The sequence below is a fragment of the Porites lutea genome, chromosome 3, assembly GCF_958299795.1.
Source record: "Porites lutea chromosome 3, jaPorLute2.1, whole genome shotgun sequence".
Taxonomy (NCBI): domain Eukaryota; kingdom Metazoa; phylum Cnidaria; class Anthozoa; order Scleractinia; family Poritidae; genus Porites; species Porites lutea.
In genome coordinates, this window is record NC_133203.1 from 34,099,306 (window position 1) to 34,118,692 (window position 19,387).

At 36.3% G+C, this 19,387-nt stretch overlaps 1 protein-coding gene across 2 annotated transcripts; it reads left to right on the forward strand.

The window, feature by feature from the left end:
* The first annotated feature begins 1,742 nt into the window (after positions 1-1,742).
* Positions 1,743-19,254, forward strand: LOC140931006 (nostrin-like). Of its 2 annotated transcripts, XM_073380752.1 has the most exons (17): positions 1,743-1,901; positions 2,044-2,129; positions 2,806-2,886; positions 4,850-4,912; positions 6,690-6,771; positions 7,907-7,969; positions 8,562-8,675; positions 9,728-9,773; positions 10,261-10,340; positions 11,675-11,773; positions 12,386-12,505; positions 13,287-13,395; positions 13,603-13,691; positions 14,544-14,672; positions 14,881-14,968; positions 15,098-15,139; positions 16,776-19,254. In XM_073380752.1, the coding sequence occupies exons 1-17, from the start codon at positions 1,875-1,877 to the stop codon at positions 16,949-16,951; spliced, it is 1,494 nt and encodes a 497-aa protein (XP_073236853.1). In that variant the 5' UTR covers positions 1,743-1,874; the 3' UTR covers positions 16,952-19,254. The 2 variants fall into 2 exon arrangements, with proteins under 2 accessions (XP_073236853.1, XP_073236854.1); XM_073380753.1 differs by lacking the exon at positions 2,044-2,129 and having other exon boundaries at positions 1,759-1,901.
* Positions 19,255-19,387: the final 133 nt, after the last annotated feature.

Consider the following 19,387-nt stretch of genomic DNA (forward strand, 5'->3'; position numbering starts at 1 on the left):
GAGCTTCGGCTGTAATATTAGTTTAGCTTGTCCTTAGGATAGTCAGGGTTTGAATTTTGCTTGCCCAGGGCAATCATATCCTTGTTTAAGGGCCCTTTCCAAAAATCAGACCTGGCCAGTGGACAGACTGCTCATTATGATAATGAAATATCAGCCTTTTCTTGAAATGTTTTTCACAAAACCAATCTCTGCTGTACATGTCATTTAGGAATAGATTGTTCTGAATAGATTGTAACGATTGGTGAATTCTTTGGACTGGTCTGGTCTGTGTTCTGGCCTGCAAGTTCTGAGAAGTGTTAAGCACCATAAGTTTATGCTTTAGTCAGAAGATGACTTGCCTAAGCCTTTGCCTATCAGGGAAGCTGAGGATGAAAAGTTTCTTGTCTTACATGAAAATGTACTTCTTGCAGATGACCAGACAGGATGTTTAATTTTCAAGCCTGAATGTTGCTAATTAATGCATTAGGTTTAAAAAACAGTTGTAAATATTTTTGCTAAACAGCTTTATTTACTCAATAAATCTAAATAAATAAATATGAAAAATGAATACTTTTACACTGTTATTATTATTTTTCTCCCTGTCATTGAGTGGAATGAGGCCTGGATCTGGGGGTCAAAGCCTTTGGAAATATTATTTTATAAAAGATTTTGTGGCCAAGACAACGTAAATGTTGACTTTCTTGTGTTTAATATTGACATAGCAGGTGTTTATACTTGACTGCTTTGCATTCTTTAGCTTGACTGTACATCTACTGTGAAACTCAAAAGTGTGAATGCCAAAAATAATTCTGCTGGAATGTTGTTTTGTTGCACAGAAAGAGCCAATCTCATGAGAGCAAAAAAAAGGCATAAAAATTACCCTTTATAACAACTCAATGTAGGTTAGGAAGCAATGCTAAAATTTCAGTGCAAGCCACGAAAGTGAATAAAGTGCTATTGTCGAGCATGCTAAAATCCCATGGGGGCTTCTCAACAACTCTTTCCCCTTTTCTTCCCCTTGAGGGTTTGTGCATCTGTTCGAAATATTTTAATCCAAGGCCCTTTAGATGGCTTAAGGACAGACTTTCCTATCCTTTCATTTACTTTCACTAGTGAAATCACTACCCCTTCATATACCGGAAGTCTGAGAAAAGTACCCCTTTTTTGGGTGGGGCTTCCCCTTATAGGTCATTGTCAGGATTATCCCCCTCTCCCCTCTGAGATAAAATTTGACTTGATCAGAGGCTGCTGCAAGATAATCAATAAAACCAAGATGATATCTCTGGGGACAAATTTCATTGCCCTTCATCCACCCCTCCCTTAAATTTTTTTGCTGAGGAAGAAAATTTAGGGTTATTTGTGATGTCATGAGGTGATCCGTTTTATCTATTTCCTGCACACCTGCATTGATTTGATGAGTATGTCCCATTCCTGTCTTTTAGCCACTATAAATGATGGAAGTTCCTGCCTTGTAGAACCGGTATCACTGTCTAGCTGGTCAAGGAATCTTAATGTTGTAGCTAGGCGCCTTCTCGTCCCCAAGTGAAAGGATTTGGGAAACCGTTGTTCTTGCTTCTCCAATTTGTGAGATATCTTTGTCAATTAGTGTAGTTGAATAAATAAAAAAACATGTGAAATTATTTCATGTCCAATGATTCTGTAGTACTAGGAACTATAACCTGTTTGTGGTGGGCAAATAAAGTATCAAATAACCCAACCGCGTCCCCTACCGAGATCATGCTGAGATTGCACAGTCTACAACAGCTGATTCACGGTCTGCTGCACAGACCTCTGGGAATGAACACAAAGATGGCTGCCGTCGCGTTGAAATATCGTTGGTGGAGTTGTCAAAGTCTCTTTGGATAAACCACAGCTTAGAGCTTTCCCTATCAGCCATGACAAGATTTGAGGATGCTTTCTGGGTACGTTAATCTCCTAAAACAAATTGAAAAACTTTGATTTGGTTGTAAAATATAAATCAAGCAGACAGCTGTTCAACTATGATCTTATATTGAAAGCCTTTTTTAAACTAAGTGAATAGTCTTATCTGTTGTTTATAAACAGGAACAAAAAGGCTACGAGGAACTGCGGAAATTGTGCCGGCAAGGCAATGAATTTTGTCGTGAAGTTTCGTCTATCTTTAATGAAAGGTAGCTATGTTAGGCATCCCAGTCATTAAGCTGTAGATGTCATGGAAAATTATAAAACATTAAAAAGCTAAGATGTTGCTCATAACTTCAGTAGGTTTAGGTTGTTAAATTCCATGTGGTAAATAAAACAAATGGAAATATTTAAATCGAATTTGTAATCACCTCAGTTTAACATGTAACCAGATATTAAAACACGATTAATATGATATTTTCGTGACAGGTTGTGGATAAGTGGTACGTTTTCCTTGTGGTTTGGTTGGTTTTTGTCTATAATTACTCGTGTCTGTAAGCTTATACAGGACTATCTGTAGATTGAAATTGTTCGTTGTTAGCCATCTGACTTTCAGATAAAACAAACACCAAGCTAAGATAGCCCCAAAGAGAAATTTAAGATCAGATGTTTAGGGCTTCCTTGATCAACATGTTGTAACTTCCTGTTGACTCCCCAGATTGGTGAATTTAATGAAGTACATACCACTCATTTGAAAGTCATAAAATGTTTTAATTTTGGGGGAAAGTTCATCATTAAGTGAACTTAGGAAGCACAGATTATTTGTAATAGTTAATTTTTTCAGTTAATTTCATGTTATAGCTATAATTATTTGTCATGCATCAGTGATTTCTTCCTATGACTTAAATAAAATGACTGTTTCAGTTATATTTTATTATTTCTTAGGGCAAAGATAGAACAAACGTATGCTGAAAGCTTGAGCAGGCTTGCAGCAAAAGCTCAAAAAACTTCCAAAGATGCACTTGGGTAAGGATTGAGCGAACTTACTGGCAGGCTCAATACTGCTACAGGTTGTACAGCTACAATTGAATTTCATGTGGGATTCAAGTGTGGATCTAGGATAAATGCTGACTGATTTCCTAACATTTATTATGAAAAATCTGACCGATTTCTGTAAAATGGTGGAAATTGGTATGGATCCACACCGAGGACCATCTATAAGTGCCCCACTGACGATCCAAAACATTAAAATTTTCCTAGGCAAATTACTTAATTTTAATCCTCTTGTAAATGACAACCTCTCATAAGCAATCACAACCACTGCTTTAAACCAGTCTTGCGAGCAACTGTCAAGCAACTACTTGATGCATAGTTTGATCTCCATGTTTGCTGTATGTACTACACTACTCAGAGTAAATGAGAAACTTTTAGTGACAACCTGGAATTATGCATATTGCAAGTGACTTCCCTGAAGAAGTCTGGGAGCATCTTCGTTGTGGGCGAGTCTTAATTGCCCAAAGCAGAAAATACCACAATATTCTTTAACTTTGGGTGTTGCTTCATCTGCAATATCTTTTCAGGGTGCAAAGAAAGTCAGTTTTACAGCTTGCCATTCAGGCAACCTGTAGCTAGCATGTACTGGCCTGAAAGTCATTTCAACTAGCCCGCAAAAAAAATTGATTACCAGGATTGATTACAGTTCTTCTGTAATTTGAATCCGCCCCCAAAAAATCACTTGCCCTGGCATCGGGCAAGTTAAGAACAGAATTCACTAGCCCGATAGCAAAATCTGCTAGCCCCAGGCTATTAGGCACCACTTTCTTTGTATGCTGCTTTTGTTCTTTGGATGATATGCACATGCAATGCATAAGTTTTTTGTAAATTTTCATACACTGCACATGCAGTTCATGCAAAGAACAGAAGATAATGCAAAAGTCAGGTTGCCCAAATGGTAGTTTAAAGAATATTATGGAATTTTCTGCTTTTTCCAATAAAGTCTCTTCCACAAAGAAGATGTTCCCAAACCTCTTCTTAGAAGATGTCTAGTTGTTGTTTGAGTATTTTAGATGATCACTTACCGTAATCTTTGGGTGGTCACTCATAGGAGGTTTCTGTGGCAATAGAGTGGTTTTCGTTTGAGTGTCGTAAAACCAAAACCATAGTAATTACTCTGGCCAATCACATAGGACACAGACAATACATTGAACCAATCAAAACTCGAAGTAATTACATGTGGCTGATGCAAAGCGCGGGAAAATGCATGCGAGCGCGTCACAATTGGCTTTGGTTTTACTTCTGATTGGATGAAAAGGTGGCGCGAATCTTTTAAGCCAATCCCATCGTGTAGAAAGTGCAAAACCAATTACTTTTCGACACTCAAATGAAAACCGCTCTAATATTTGTTGTGCAATACACCTGAGCAAGATAAGTTGTCATAGGCAGATTCAGCAGGAGTGAGGTCTGTGATACCAAACCAGTTGATTGACTGACTGGTATTCAAATTGAAATAAAATACAAATAATAAAAGTTTATCCTTCATTTCCATATGTGATGGCTATGATGGTTAGGATCTCTCAAAAAAAAAGTCAAGCGCTAGCAATCACTGCAACTAAATGGAAACAACTCTTCAATGATCACAGGGATGACTTTGACATTAGCTGAGAAAGACTACAGTTCTAGGGACCTGTTTGAAAGGAGGGATGGGCTACCTAGTGCTAGGGTTACTCTTGCACCTGCACATTTCTTCTTTAATGGGATATCTTTACCTGACAGATGGGGTTATGCTAGCTGAGTGTGGCTAGTTCAATATTATCTTTGGCTCACTTTTTATTTTAAAACTTTCAAATTCGATTTTATAAATTACCATACCCAAAAATAAAGAAAAATAAAATTTAAACCAAGGACAAAAGTCTACTAGAACTTACACCATCTTAATACCAAAACCTAGTGGTTTGTACATTAATATTTTATTATTGTATTTTTATACCAGGACTCTCAAGTCATCTTGGGAAAGTGTAATTATTGAAATGCAAAATGAATCAGAAATCCACAGGTAAAGATTTAAATAAATATGATGTTTTGTACAGTAGCAGTAACATAACACACCTCTCTTTTACTAACTAGTAATAGTTGACACTACAGCTGCCCCCCGCTGTGTATATTCTCAGTCAATGTATTCTTGCTCGTTGTGTAAAAAAAAAAATATACCGATACATAATGACGACGTTCACACATATCCCATACAATAGGTAAGATAAATACAGGAAACACAAGGTTCCATGCACAGTTTCAGTTCGATTTACACAGCTTTGATCAAAACATTCTCGGTTTTGAGAATAGTTTATTCTAAACCATAAGAAAAGATTTAATTAGAAGTTGAATTTTTCGCTATTTCTCTTTCACTTTTTACATTCAGTTCATTTTATTTGCCAGAAAGTAAGCCATAGAAATTAAAAGGACGTTTGATCAATTGACGCTGGTGCATTCTAGTCTTATTTTAAACTTTGTAGCGGAAGGACATCTGTGAACAGGGAATACGTCAGCAGGGAATTTGATTGTCGGTGAATTTCTGTAATTGACCATCGTTCTGCCAGTGATAAGCTACCTGCAGCGGCAATCATCAGCTAGGGGCCAGTTCAGCATGCAAAGAAAGTAGTATCCAATAGCCCGGAGTTAGTGGATTTTGGCTATCAGGCTATGAACTCAATTCAGTTTTCAACTTGCCCGCAGGGCAAGTCAAGTTATTTGGGTAATCAAATTACAGAAGAACTGTAATCAATCTAGCTCATCAAAAATTTTTTCTGGGCTGGCTGAAATGACTTTTGGGCTATCAAATGCCCAAGCTACTATATAGCTGTACTATATAGCTGTATAACTGACTTTCTTTGCACCCTGGGCCCGCAGTTGTATAATTCTTTATGTCAGACAGAAGTGCTAATGTTGGACATTAAGCCACTCAAACTCTGTATCATAATGCCACATGTTAGCGTTATGTCTGGCGTTATCTTTTATGCAGCTGACCCCAGTTAATCTTCTCTTTGTTCTAATTCCCAAATTAAAAATATGAATGCCTTGTAATGCAAATACTTGGCCCAGTCCCTTTAGGGGATTCACTGTGGGATAAAACAATTAGATCAAGTATCATTGCAAGTATCAAGTTGCTTTTCTTGATAAGATTATTAATTTCCTTTTCTCTGCTTAGCTTTGTCTTGTACACTTTACCTTATGAGCAGAGGATTCTTTTTTTGCATATGCTTTTAACATACTCGCAGATTTGTTGGAAGCACAGTCTGTCATTCACATAGTTGCCTTCTATACCCATGAAGTTAAAAAAGTCAACTACGTGAATGTCAGCAGTGTGAATGACTTTGTAAAATGCTGAAGCACTCAGCATTTTCTGCAACTCTCAACAGCTATGGAGACATGTAATAAATTTTTGGTGAGTACAAAATGCAGACTGCTGCAGATCATTGTTTTCACCTCGCAAATGAGAACAAGACAATAATAATCCCATTGTTTTCTAACCCTCAAACAATGGTCTTCACTCAGTGACTGCAGTCTGCATTTTGTACTGTCCAAATGAATTTTCACATTTTAAGTCTGCATGTCATCAAAATGTTTTATTGAACCATTCTTAAACCAAGATTTGTCTATCAGTTGAATTTCTGCATTAAATCCTATGATTCAGATGAAACCTATTTGCCAGAACTTTTGCATAAGTGCAATTTTTTCCCAAGGACTTGTTGTTGTTTTCTTTGATGCAGGTAAATCTTCAAGTAGCCCTTGTCTTGCCTCGCACACTCTTAATATTCAATTTGCATTTTTCTTAGAACCCTTGGAACTCAGTTACATGATGAAGTCTCTAAACAGGTCAAAACATTTGTGGAAACTCAAGTAAAGACAAGGAAAGCGGTATTAATATTTTGTCCTATTTTAGCCGCTGTGAAGAATAACATATTATTATATAAACACCAATGAAATAAGTTTTCGGGCAAAAACTTGATATCTTCACATGTGAAAATAACACCGTTGCTATTGCTTCATAATAAATCGTGCCTTTCAAACCAAAAAAATATTTAAGTAAAATGGTTTTGTATTTCATTGGTGTTTATATAGTAAATAGAACATTACATGGCCGCTTGGGGATACGAAATTTCTCTTCTCCTGTTGGAAAAATATTTCACGAGTGAGCCGAGCGAACGAGTGAAATATTTCGTATCTCCACGCGGCCATGTGATATCCTCTATTTTTGGTTTGTTATGTAGCTTATCTCTTTAAGAATTTCTAGGATAATTTCCTGGGTACTAGACAAATGAACAAATAAATGATTTTCCGTCAAATGGGTCATATATGGCTTCAAGTTTTGTTTAGTGTTCTGTTTTTTTTTATATACTTAGATGCCCTTAGTTTTGTTTTGCAGCTTTCAGATGGTTATAATTTCTGTATTTTATTTTATTCAAAACAGTATTATTCTCATCCTGTCATCATGTGACCCTAGCTTCACAAAATGTCTGCAAATGTTCATCCCAGCTAAACAATCTTTCATTATTATTTCCATATGAGATCACCATCATTTTCCTACACAACATGGGGTGGCCAAATGAGCAAGCAAAGTTTGACTGAACATTAAAAAGATTAAGCCCACACAAAACTGCTGCAATAATGGTGTGAGCTTGTTTACTGGCAGCAACTTTTGTTTATAATGTAACATGTTGGATGAAAAAGATGATGTTTAATAACTCAGTCAGTCATAGGAAACCATTTATATTAACGCAATGTTGAGAGAGGTGCTCAAATGGGAAACTGGAGATATTTTTCCACCTGAACATGATTTGGGTGAAAAGTGTTTCATCATTTCGCGGGGGCCCAAGGCTCACCAAAATTCAATAGGAGTTGCCCATTATTGTTGTTAAACTTAAAAAGAAAAACTTCAAGTGTAGTTGAGTGTTTTGCTGCAGCATACTGAACCAAACATGTTTGCTTTAATAAGTAGACAATATTATAATATTAGACATTGTCTGATTCCATTCTCTAATATTGCCTTCAGGTGGAAGCTTTGGTGGACAAGGCTTACAAGAGTTTCTCTGATAAATTAAATGATGCTCTCAAGGTATTTGCTACTAATTACTCTATTGCAATGTCAATAATTAATATACAACAAAAAAGAATATGCAGATGGGCAAAACAGTTGTGTAATAGAGAACTGTAATAAAAGCCATTACTTTAATTCATAAATTAATGGAAAGCTTAACTAATAACCTATCCCTCAAAAATCCCTAACATTGATGACAATCCAGCACATTGTATCTCTTTATGTAAAGAAGAGCATAATGTGCTTAGGCATACTTTTATGTAGTGCTTGGCATATGTTGAATGTCGACCTGAATGTCTGGGATGTGAGGCCTGTTGCATGTCGCTCTTCTAGTCAACAAAGTGGCCTTTCTCTACTTAGTCATGAAACTGAGTACTTACTACATTTTATCTTTTGAAAATAGTGCATTATAGACTTACTACCCATACAAGAAAAAAAAACAGTAGTCTACAAACTATCGTAAGCTCTGGTTGTATGTGCCATCTTGAATTGGTTGAGGTTTGATAACTGGTCATCAGAAATAATTGTATTGACCTATTGAACCGATTATTGAGTATTACTGGAAATAATCCCTTTTATCCCTATTGGTTTCTGTTTGTTCACCCTTTAGGCGAAACGCACTGCTTACACCAAAGCAAAAGAGGCAGAAGCTATGTTTGAACAGGTGGAGGAAGCAAGGGCCGGAAAAGGTGGCAAAGTACTCTCTGAGAAAGAGATCTCAAAGGTATTAGATGACCACAGAGACAGCTGTGTTCAGAAAGATTTGAAATAGGAACCTCCAGCATGTTAGTGAAAGTTATTGCCAATGAGCAGCCTCGCAAAGACACGAGGCTGTGAGGCAGCAGCCTAATAGAACCGTGCGCGATAGTTCCAGCATATAGTAATGTAAGGCAACATTTATGATGTAATTCAGAACAGAGAATGCATTGTTTTCGAGCGAATATGTGATACAGAATCCATGAGCCGTGTGTGTGTGTGTTTGTGAGTCCCGTGCTCATCACGTCTTCAACCAATCATTGGGTGGATATTCATTTGCATCAAAGGCGATAGCTGTCGTATTTGCACTCTGGAATTTTTTATTGCCTTCCGCAAAGAAAAAACAACAGGGTAAAATTTATTGTGTCTTTGAAGCAAAATAATTTGAAGGCTTCATTGGCGCACCACAAATCTTTCTTTAGCTTTAAAAAGAGACCAAATATAAACCTGTACATTGAGTATTCCACCTTCCCCATGCACGTTGTGGGAGAATTGACGTGCGATTCCCAGGCAACAGCTCCCACATGTGTTGTGTGGAGCTGGTGCTTAAAGGAGTCACCTCGGCAGTAAAGGGTCCTTGAGATACGAGTTTTCCCATTCGTTGACCTGACGGTTATGGCATGATAATGTGCCCCAATAAGGGCGAAACAGTTGTCCATGGCTGTGCGCATGCATGAGGTACTGGCCAGGCCATGGTTTGGTGTATGTGTGCCCCTTGCTTCAAGATTGCACTATTTTCATGGTAATTTTCGCTTATGCAATCAAATTTATTTCAATCTATTTTTCAATTATTTTTAAATTACTGTAATTCATTACATTTCTAAACAAATTGAAAAGCGCGTGCGTATAGGGAAAATCTTTGCTCATTGGTGCTAATTAGCAATAGCTATAACTAGTTTTATACCATAGATGCCTGTGTTAATTGGACTAAATCTTCTATAGTTTAGTGATTTTCATTGATATAGTAAGTCCCTTTCCTTTTCATATCTGTTTCACAATAATTTTTCTTTTGTTTCTTAGATGGATGTTAAGTGCAAAAAAATGACAGAAAGTTCATTTAAAGCAGGTGAATCTTGCCTCATGCTACTAGTGGCTGATAAAGCATCTGGGACGTCTTTTTATTCTAACCCTCTAAGACCCAGTTATATATGGATCCACATCTAAAATTCTCCTGACTGATCTTTACACATTTCGTTTAAGAATTTTTTTGTTGAGGATTTGTTTAAAGATCAAAACATTTCCTTTAGATTATCATTTAGGTCGTCACTTGATTATGTATTGATGTTGTTGGGAGAAACTTGAAGTTGGTCTCTCTTGTTACTTAAAGGGTTAATTGCCATTTCATTTGCCATGATGTACATGTAGGTGGAAAGTGGGTTTTAACATTTTTCTTATGTTTTCAATTTTCATGCAACACATCATGTTTCTACCAAAGAAGCTGGGTCCACATTTCTATCAGCCCTGCAAATGTACACAGTCCTCCCTCCCTTGATGACAGCCCTTATGCATTTTTTGATAAATAACTGAATGGTGTCTTTTTATCAATGTTTTAGATAAGGAATACCGAGATCTGTATGAAAAAACTGAGAAAGCAAGGCTTGAATGGGAAGCTTCCATGCTAAAATGTTGTCAGGTAAAATATGTTCTGAGAAACTACAAGTAGGAAAACAAGGAGAGGAATGTATTATTGTTTACTTTTCAGGCTGAAACCTTTAAATACACTGTACTTTGAAAACTTTTTTTGTAATAACTGAGGGATTTCTCGTGCGCTGAATGGTTGAGAGCCATGTTCGTGGGTGCAATTTTCAGAGAAACTTCAACAGAAATGGATGTCAAAAACTGTGGACGTTATTATAGAAAAACAACACGGCAACAATTTTCCATGGTCTATACTCTTATTGACCATATAAATGTCAATATGTTCAAAACTTTGCTATGAAACCACTCACCTGTGACTTGTGGTTCCACTTGAGTTTTGAACATTTTGTCATCATTTTCTATGGCCAATAAGAGTATAGACCATTAATTACAATATAATATTAATTCATTGAACGAAAATGTGGAAACCATAGGTAACATGTCAGAGTACTTTACGTAATATATCAAACATGAGATGCAGTGTTTCATCACCAGATGAAACACTGAGAAGGGAGTTGAAAATATGACATGCAACGGGGTATTTTTGATGAACTTCGAGGTGTCATCTGGTGATGAAACACTGCGTCGAATGCTTGATATTATATTACTTCTCAAACAAAATGATTTTGGAAGGAGAAATTAAGGATGCAAAAATGAGCAGTTTTTCATCTGATTTCCAACACCCATTAAAAATTAATTTCCTTTGTATTTTCTTTATGAATTATTAATGAGTTTGAGAAGTTCATCGGACCCCGTGGTTAATAATGTTAAAGAACCACTAAGGGCATACTGTAAGGGTAAACCACTGCTTATATTAAGCCCTGGGCTTATACAACTTTTTTAGGGGTATTAGGAGGGCTTATAAGGGATGGAGGACTAAAAAAAGTGTTTCAAAACAAGCTATATAGTAGTGCTGTTCAAAATACTTTTTGAATTAGTTTACTTGCATTTTTAAGCTTCAAAACATTCTACAATATTGAACTCATTACAATACATTAGCTAAAGGAAGGCTTAAGTCTTTTTTTTTTGGGGGGGGGTGGTTATAACTGGATGTATTTTTTGGTTTACAGGTAGATAAGCCTATAACTGTTACTGGGGGGACTTATAAGAGGGGAGTCTTATAATCGAAGTTTATTGCAGAAATGATCTCTGGTAGTGACCCCATCCCCCACTGTCTAATAATGTCACTTTTACATTCACTTTAGGGGGTTGTTCATTAGCCATTACTTTATTGACAGCTGCTTGATAATGTCATTGAAAAGTACATGTATCCATTCAATGTTTTGCTTGTTATTGTTGTGTTTATTTGATATTGTCCTGTGTTTGTAGACTTGTGAAAAATTAGAAGAAGAGAGAATAACACATTTGCGTGAGATGTGCTCCTTGTATAGTAACATGTTAGCTGCTGTGATTCCTCAGCTTCAACAAGTAAGTAAAAAATATTAAAGTATTTTTTATATGCATGTTATCAATTCTTTATCAAGGAAGTACGTAAGCAGCTTAATATGAATCTTTTAAGTCTCATAACTATACTGTAAAAAAGGCATGATGATCAGAGCTGCAAATTATTTTTGTTTCTTGAAAGGGCATAATGGACATGTCCATCCAAGTTACCAGTTTGAGATGGTTGTCAGCAACAAGACACTGTAGTCTTTTTATGAGAGTGTCTGTTATGAGAGCTTTGACTGTTGTAATAATTCGTTTTCTTTTTAGATCTAATTCTCATTTTATTTTTATTGCCTTGACATTTTCATACTGTCTTCTAATCTGTGTTTGTAAAATACATGTCATTCATGCAGCCAGTGGCTGTAATGTGATAGACTGAAATGCAGCCGACTGACTCTCTTAGTGGACATCTGAAAAAGACAGACACCTCACTAAAGTGGACACCTAGAGTTGGTTGCTTGTTTTTTTACTTTTTACTTTCTCTATTTGACTCTCTATAGCAGGGACATAACTCTTAGATGGACACTTGATGCCAGATCCCAAAGGTGCCCATCTAAGAGAGAGTTGACAGTATATTAATATCAATTTTTTCAGAATTATGAGAATGTTAGTGCTGAAGTCTGGAAGATTAATCCTTCAGAGGATGTTGTTAAAGCAGCTAACACCAGAGGAGAACCAAGAGGTCCTGCTGAGCAGATCCTGTATGACTGTTATGTAAGTTCATTTTGTTTGATTGCATCCCATCCCCTGACTAAGATTTTTCAACCACAAGTTATCTAGATGTTGTTGTTTTGGATAACTGAATAAGGATTGGTAACATTATCTCTTTCCGAGATGACCACCATTAGGGACAACACTGAAGTGAAAGGGTACATATAGAGACTCCAAAAGACTCCTGATCTAATACCAAATTCTCCATTTGATTAACAATCTGGTACTGGGTAATTAGAAGAAGAATCAATCTCTTGATCAGAAGTAATGTAGGGCTTTATCTGTTTTACAAAGATATCCACCTTAGTGAGAAGCAAGTTTAATAGTGAAATAATTTCAAGAGCAATAATTATTGATCTGGCCCCAGTTGTTCAAAAGGTGGATAATGCCATCTACCAGTTAAATCACTATCCACTGGAGAGCGCAAAATTTTGGTTTACCTAACACTTATCCCTTGGATAGTGATTTATCGGCTGGATAGCACTATCCAACTTTTGAACAACTGGGGCCGGAAGTATATTTTGCTGGGACCAGGTTATCCATAGGTATCAGTTTTATGAAGTTGTAAACTTGAAGTGTCTGTGAGAGAGCACCATATCATTATGATGCCAGATGTGTATCACACCTCAAATAAATACAGATAAAAGCCCATGGTGGGAAGCCCTAATTTTTTGACAACAGGATGAAAAAAAGTGAAAAATAATCTTGTTATATTATGTAGTCTAGGGGTAAAAGGGATCAGTTAAAATGAACCATAACAGTGATCTCTTACCTTTACATGTAGGAAGAGGATTTGGAGGTACCCATGAATTATGACAGAAGAAGGGTTGGGTTGGAAGCAAAGATTCAACTTTTGTCAGAAGCACTAGAGAAACAAAAGAAAACCAGAGATGGTAAGTGGCGCAATGGTTATCTGTAGTCTCCTCACGTACAAGAACATTTGTGGCTGTTTAATATCAGAACATAAGACTACTAGCCATAGTTAAGTGGAATTAACTTGCAATCACACTATATTTATTTAGTTTTATAGGGGAGTTTCCTTTCTCTCTCCCAGCTGAGGAGAGAAACATTTAATTTGATAAGTTTTCTCATCTGTTTAGGAATAACTTCCCTCTTTGAGGCTTATTCTGCAACTCCTGATTACTGTCATGAAGAAGGGCAGCAAGATGTGGCCACACAACTAACACATGTAAGTCAAACTTCCCTTTCTTTACAGGGAAAATTTCAGTCACTACTACGGTTCTTTTCTAATCCTTCTTAAGGGGCGGTGGACAAAACACTGACCCACAGTCCATGGTCTACCCCCATGACTACCCATAGTGACTACCCTAATATGGACTTCGTCGCTGAAGTTTAGTGATTAGCATTAGGAAGCTCAGTGAGTCAAAGTTCCATTAAGAGTCATTATACTGGGAAAACTGACCTGAAACGTGATTTCACTCAGTTTCCTAATCCTAATCACTAAACTTCATCATCATAGTCCATTTTAGGGTAGTGCATATGGGTAAGTCCATGGACTGGAGGTTAGTGTTTTGTCTAGTTCTAGAGATTCCATTGTCCCAAAGCTATTCACAGTGTATAAGCAACATTACACAACAACCCTGTATATTATACAGCAATCTTACAAATCAAGGGAATTAATCTTTTTGTGGTTTAGTTTTTACTGGGTCGACCTCGGTGTAAGAACCTGTCAACTTTTTCTTTGTTTTTCTAGGTTTTATTGTGCTGACTTCTTTGTTTTCTTTGTTTTACATCACCCGTGAGTGTAACAGGTTCTTACACCGAGGATGAGCCTTTTACCTTGGTTTAATTGTAATATTCCTTTGTTTCAAAATCATTATCATACTCAAAACAGAGGAAAACAAAATTCAAACCAAGTGTAAAATTAAGCTAAAACTTATAGTAACATTTACAAAAGAATTATTTCCATTTAGGTCCATATCCTCAATTCCTATGATCTTGCCCTCAGACTGATCAAGGATAGTGCTCTGTTGACCATTTTGGTTCTTTTTTCTGTGGTAACCCTTGCTTATCTTTGCAGGCAAATGCAATAATCAATAGTCTTACGGCGAGTGTTAATAAGGTCCAGGGTGCTTTAGCAGACTTGAATGGGCAGAGTAAACCACATGTGTGGCTTATGACTTATGTGCAAACTACTAAAGACAAACAGGTAGGCGTCGATCAATCTTCAATCTTAATGCTGCCTATTATGAATAATTGGCCATGCCTGTTTCTTTCCTTATTTTTGGGCCAGTATATGAACTACTGGGTCACCTGTCATTGCGACACCCCTACAAAGTTTAGAAGTCTAGAAACCTGGTACAGTATGTCACTGCTGCGGTAATTTTATGTCACTTGTAATAATATATTTTCTTCAGGGCATGCTCCAGAGTGTTCTTAGAATTCCACTTGATCAAGTTACAACAAACATAGAGCCTGCTATGCATGATGAGAGGGACAACAAAAGTAAGGGCATTTTATTAATGCCAGTTAATCTAATGAGCATTCATGCGTTTGATCTTGGAAGAATGGTTTTTTAATATAATAAGTTACTACTGATTGTATGTGCTTTGAGCTTTTTGTCCATAATTTCAGGTGATGATGAATTTGATGATTTCCCAGATACAGAATCACCTGGTGAGATTATAATTATTATTAGGCCATTTTTCATTTTGTTTTTGATTTCTTATTTAAGTTTCACAATCCCGCTGAGGATTTAAGAACAATAGCCCTAATTTGCACAAGAAAACAACAAACTGTCAAAGAATTCTGATGTCAACGTGCAAATTTTATTGTCCTATCTTTTGTCTTTTGCTATCCTATCCAGGGGCACACCAGTGAAATTATAGAGGACTGTAAAGTTATAGCCTGTCCACAGAACCTCTATTTTCTCTTTAGAGATCGTTGAGTGTGCGTGTGAAAATTAAAACTGTGGTAGATTTATTGACCTCAAGCGCAAGGGGGTGGGGGTGGGGAAAGGAGAAAATAGGCATGCTCCAACTTCCTTCTCGTGCTCCATCCACGCTCTTGCGTGCTTGCTTCGCACGCAGGCTCATTGATTTAAAAAAAATCTGTGCCAAGGCAACATTGTTCTCCATGGGTTCGTCAATTTTCAAAAAGAAAGATAGAAAAGGTCTGTGTACCAGCTATGAAGTAAAGGTTACCAGAAACTGTTAGGGATGTCTCAGTTCTAAATCAATGATGTTCTGCGTTCTGATTACACTGTGTGTATACCTGAAGTCCTTATCAAATTAGCGGCAATGAAGAGGAGAAGTGTGATGTCATTTTACCATAGTTTAAGATTTCTGGATCACAACCAGTAGGGAGCTTAATAAATTGTTAAGCAAAACGACGACGGCAATGGCAACGAAAACAGCAAAAAAAGTAATATGTTTATGTAGGTAAGCAAAACAACTTTGCATGTGCATCATGCTTTTTTCTACATTTCTTACCAAACTTCCTAATTTCAAGCGCCTGCTTTATGGAGTAGGAGAACACAGCACAAAAAATTTCTTTTTCTGACCTCAGATACGGTCCTGTTGGATTCAACCTCAGACAATTTCACCAACATTTGACAAATTAAATGAAATTGAATAGGATTGATGAGGTTTGAAACACTACAAATAATTCACTTTTAAAGTGATGTTTTTGGTTTGTTGTTATCCAGAAATTTTGCTACCATTTATGATGGCAACATGACATAACAGCTTCTCCTCTCTTTATCTCTATAGAGGTGGCAGGCTATTTTTGGCTGGCTACAAACCATTAAAAAAAAGAAGCTTGAACTATCTACATTTTTAAGTGAATTTTAAAAGTGAGCATATGAACCATGCTATTGAAAGGCTAAACTCAAAGCTGCTTTTGCATTTTAGTGTACAAAAAGGTCTTAATTTTCCAGACACAAAGCACTAAGCAAGTGTTAGGGATTTGCCATTTGATTGTGATGAAAATTTACAGATCATTTTGGAAATAAGGCAAAAAGAAATTGGGGTGATTATGGAACAATGTCTTCCAAAAGTTATTTTATGTTAACAGAGTTGAAAAAATAGATGAAGAGGTAAATTCTTTCTCCATTTTAAATATTATTCTTACATGTGTACTTCAGGTCAAAATACGAAATGTCATCTATATGTCAATATTACTCATTGTAATTGCCATGATTTATGATTGTTTTCTTCAATCTTAAGGTATCTAGTAACCAAGGGTTACATGGTCCTCAAGGAAAATTGAATCAAGGCCAATATCTACCAATTAATTTTGTATATATTTGCAGGGCTTTGTAGATGTCGTGCCCTTTATGAATACAAAGCATCACAAAGTGATGAACTTGATATTTTACCTGGAGACATTATTACATTAACAGCCAAGTTAGAGGGAGGATGGTGGCAAGGTGAACTTCATAATAAAACAGGAATTTTCCCCGCTAGTTATGTTGAAGAAATTGGATGACCTTGACCTCAACATGGACTGTGGATTGGAATATTAATTAATGAAAAAAATTACTTGTGGGTCATTTAGATGCGTTTTGCCGTCTTTACCTTACAGTTTGGAAAAAAAAAAACACATACACACGCGCGTGCGCATGCCTAGTCACATGCTTATTAATGAAAAGAAGTGCTTTCAAGTGAGTCTTTCAGTCTGTTATTTGTAAAAGAAAATTATTGTGTACTGCTATGCACAACAGACCTTTCCCGCATTGCTGTAAACAAACTGGCAGCAATTCGAGGCTTGGGTGGAAAAAATACAATGATTTGTATATTTGTATGGAATTGTCCACTTAAGCCTAGGAATGTGAGAAAGGTCTATCCGTAGTTTCTTTTTTGTTTAAAGTGTGATCAGTTAAATTAAGAACCTATGGGCAAAGAACAGCATTATTTTGTTGTATTAAATTTAAGTCAGGATGTTACCCTTAGGCTCAAAATAATTCGCTGGATTGTTACTTTGATGAGAGAAAGTACTTATTTTCCCTGGCTTTCACTTTGTTTTGGGAAAAAATGAAAGCCAAATAGTTGAGCTGGCATCATTTTATAACACTGAGAAAAAAGAGCATGCTGCAGTATATTTTTGAAAGGAAGTTACTTTTAGTTATAAAGACAGTATTTTGTTTCTTTTGTTTTACAAATGACACAGACTTGATTTCTTGCACTCAATTTTCTCCAGCATCAGTGCAAACTCTAGAAAAAGGCATTTGGACAAATGGTATTTTTGTTAGCAGTATTGGATTGGTGTGCAAAAATGTACAAGAATATGTAAGGAACTGTTGGGCAGAAAATTGAACAAACCCACATAAGAGTATGATAACAGAACAGGATGGTTTCTACTTGGTTTTATTACAATAAAATGCAGTTGTCAGGTATAAAATGTCACAAAACTTTACCTTTGTGATTTGATGACAGGAGAGTTGTTTCATGGTTGAGTTTGGTAAATTTTTATGACATTACCCATGCTGTAGTGTGGTCTTGTCATGTAAGCTTTCCAACAATGTTAAATGCAATACCAGCTGTTCAAACTTTGGATAGCTCTATCCACTGGATTAATCACTATCCAGTGGATAAATGTTACGAAAACCAATTGTGTTATCCACTGGTTAGAGTTTTAATCAGTTGATAGTGTTATCATCTTTCGAACAACTGCGGCCTTATTTTCATGTAATGTTGGGAAAATCTAATACAATATAGGAATTTCACCCTTACTGACCACCCCAGATTTTGACTACTAATGTAAACTAAACTATTGTCAGCCAAATCAGGAGAATCATGAACATAAAGTTTTAATTTTCCTAATATGTTCCAGATTTCTATGATGGCCACTAATTTCTCCCAAGGTATGAAAACTTGACACATTATACTGTCCAGAGCTAAGGATCAATGGGCGATTGTTTTTGCTTGGTCCTTCTTAGCTTTAGACTAAAGATTTTTTCTGACTTATTGGCAGTTATCTGGATCATGGAATGATCAGAAAATGTTGAAATTCCTGATTGTCCAGGATTTTTCTAATGTCTGTAAACCAGGCTGTAAATTCAATCAACTCTCTCTTGCTCTATCGACACCTCTTAACCCTTTGAGTCCCAATAGTGACCAACATCAATTTTCTCCTAACAATGTCCATATGTTGCCAAGAGAAATGGTTATAAGAGTTAATAAAATGGTCACTAATTAGAAAATGCTTTGATCTGTTATCAAATTCTCTCAACTAATTCTTTAAGGAAATGTATGGAGATCAGTTTGGAGAATTTGTATGTGGATATAGGGGCTTAAGGGGTTAATTGGACCACCACCTTGAGTTTGACTATGTGTACCTCACTGATCCTCTTTACTACAATGTGCCTATATATAAGATCACAGGCAGACCCCTCTCTCAGATGGATACTGAGAGCCAATCTCAAGAGAGTCTATCTTGCAGGAGAGAGTTCACTGTTGACTGAGTTAGTTGACCACTTAAGCTGGAATATCAGTGTATGATTTCTTCTTTGACAGATCACTTAAGTTAGAAAATTACTGTTCAGCTTTAAGGACAATATTATAATGGGTTTAAATTTCAACCATCTCCTCGAGTTTGCAAATCAAGGTCACAGCTGAAATTCAGATTAAAAATGGAGTGGCTTGAACACATTTTGGAGCCACTAGGAGTAGAAAAGAGATGTATATTTTTTGCATGGTGTAGTTAATATGTCCATGAAACCTTCAGTTGTTAAGTAATTAAAGTATTTGATAAGACAAAGTGCATTAATAAAAAACCTTGACTTGACAAAATTGTGAAGTCCTCAGTATTAAAAATGATATTCTTCACCTCAGTAATAGTAAAATATATTGAAAAGAACTTGAGTTGCACAAACCCTGTTAACATTAATTTTCATACTGGGCATATTGTCATGTCTTTCAACAA

What these genes read in the sequence shown, in the direction of transcription:
- LOC140931006 (XM_073380752.1), top strand. Translation starts at nt 1,875, where the DNA reads ATGACAAGATTTGAGGATGCTTTCTGG. An exon ending in AAGTAAAGACAAGGAAAGCG is followed by an intron (nt 6,772 to 7,906) that starts GTATTAATATTT and finishes TATTGCCTTCAG; the next exon opens with GTGGAAGCTTTGGTGGACAA. An exon ending in ACAAAAGAAAACCAGAGATG is followed by an intron (nt 13,396 to 13,602) that starts GTAAGTGGCGCA and finishes TCATCTGTTTAG; the next exon opens with GAATAACTTCCCTCTTTGAG.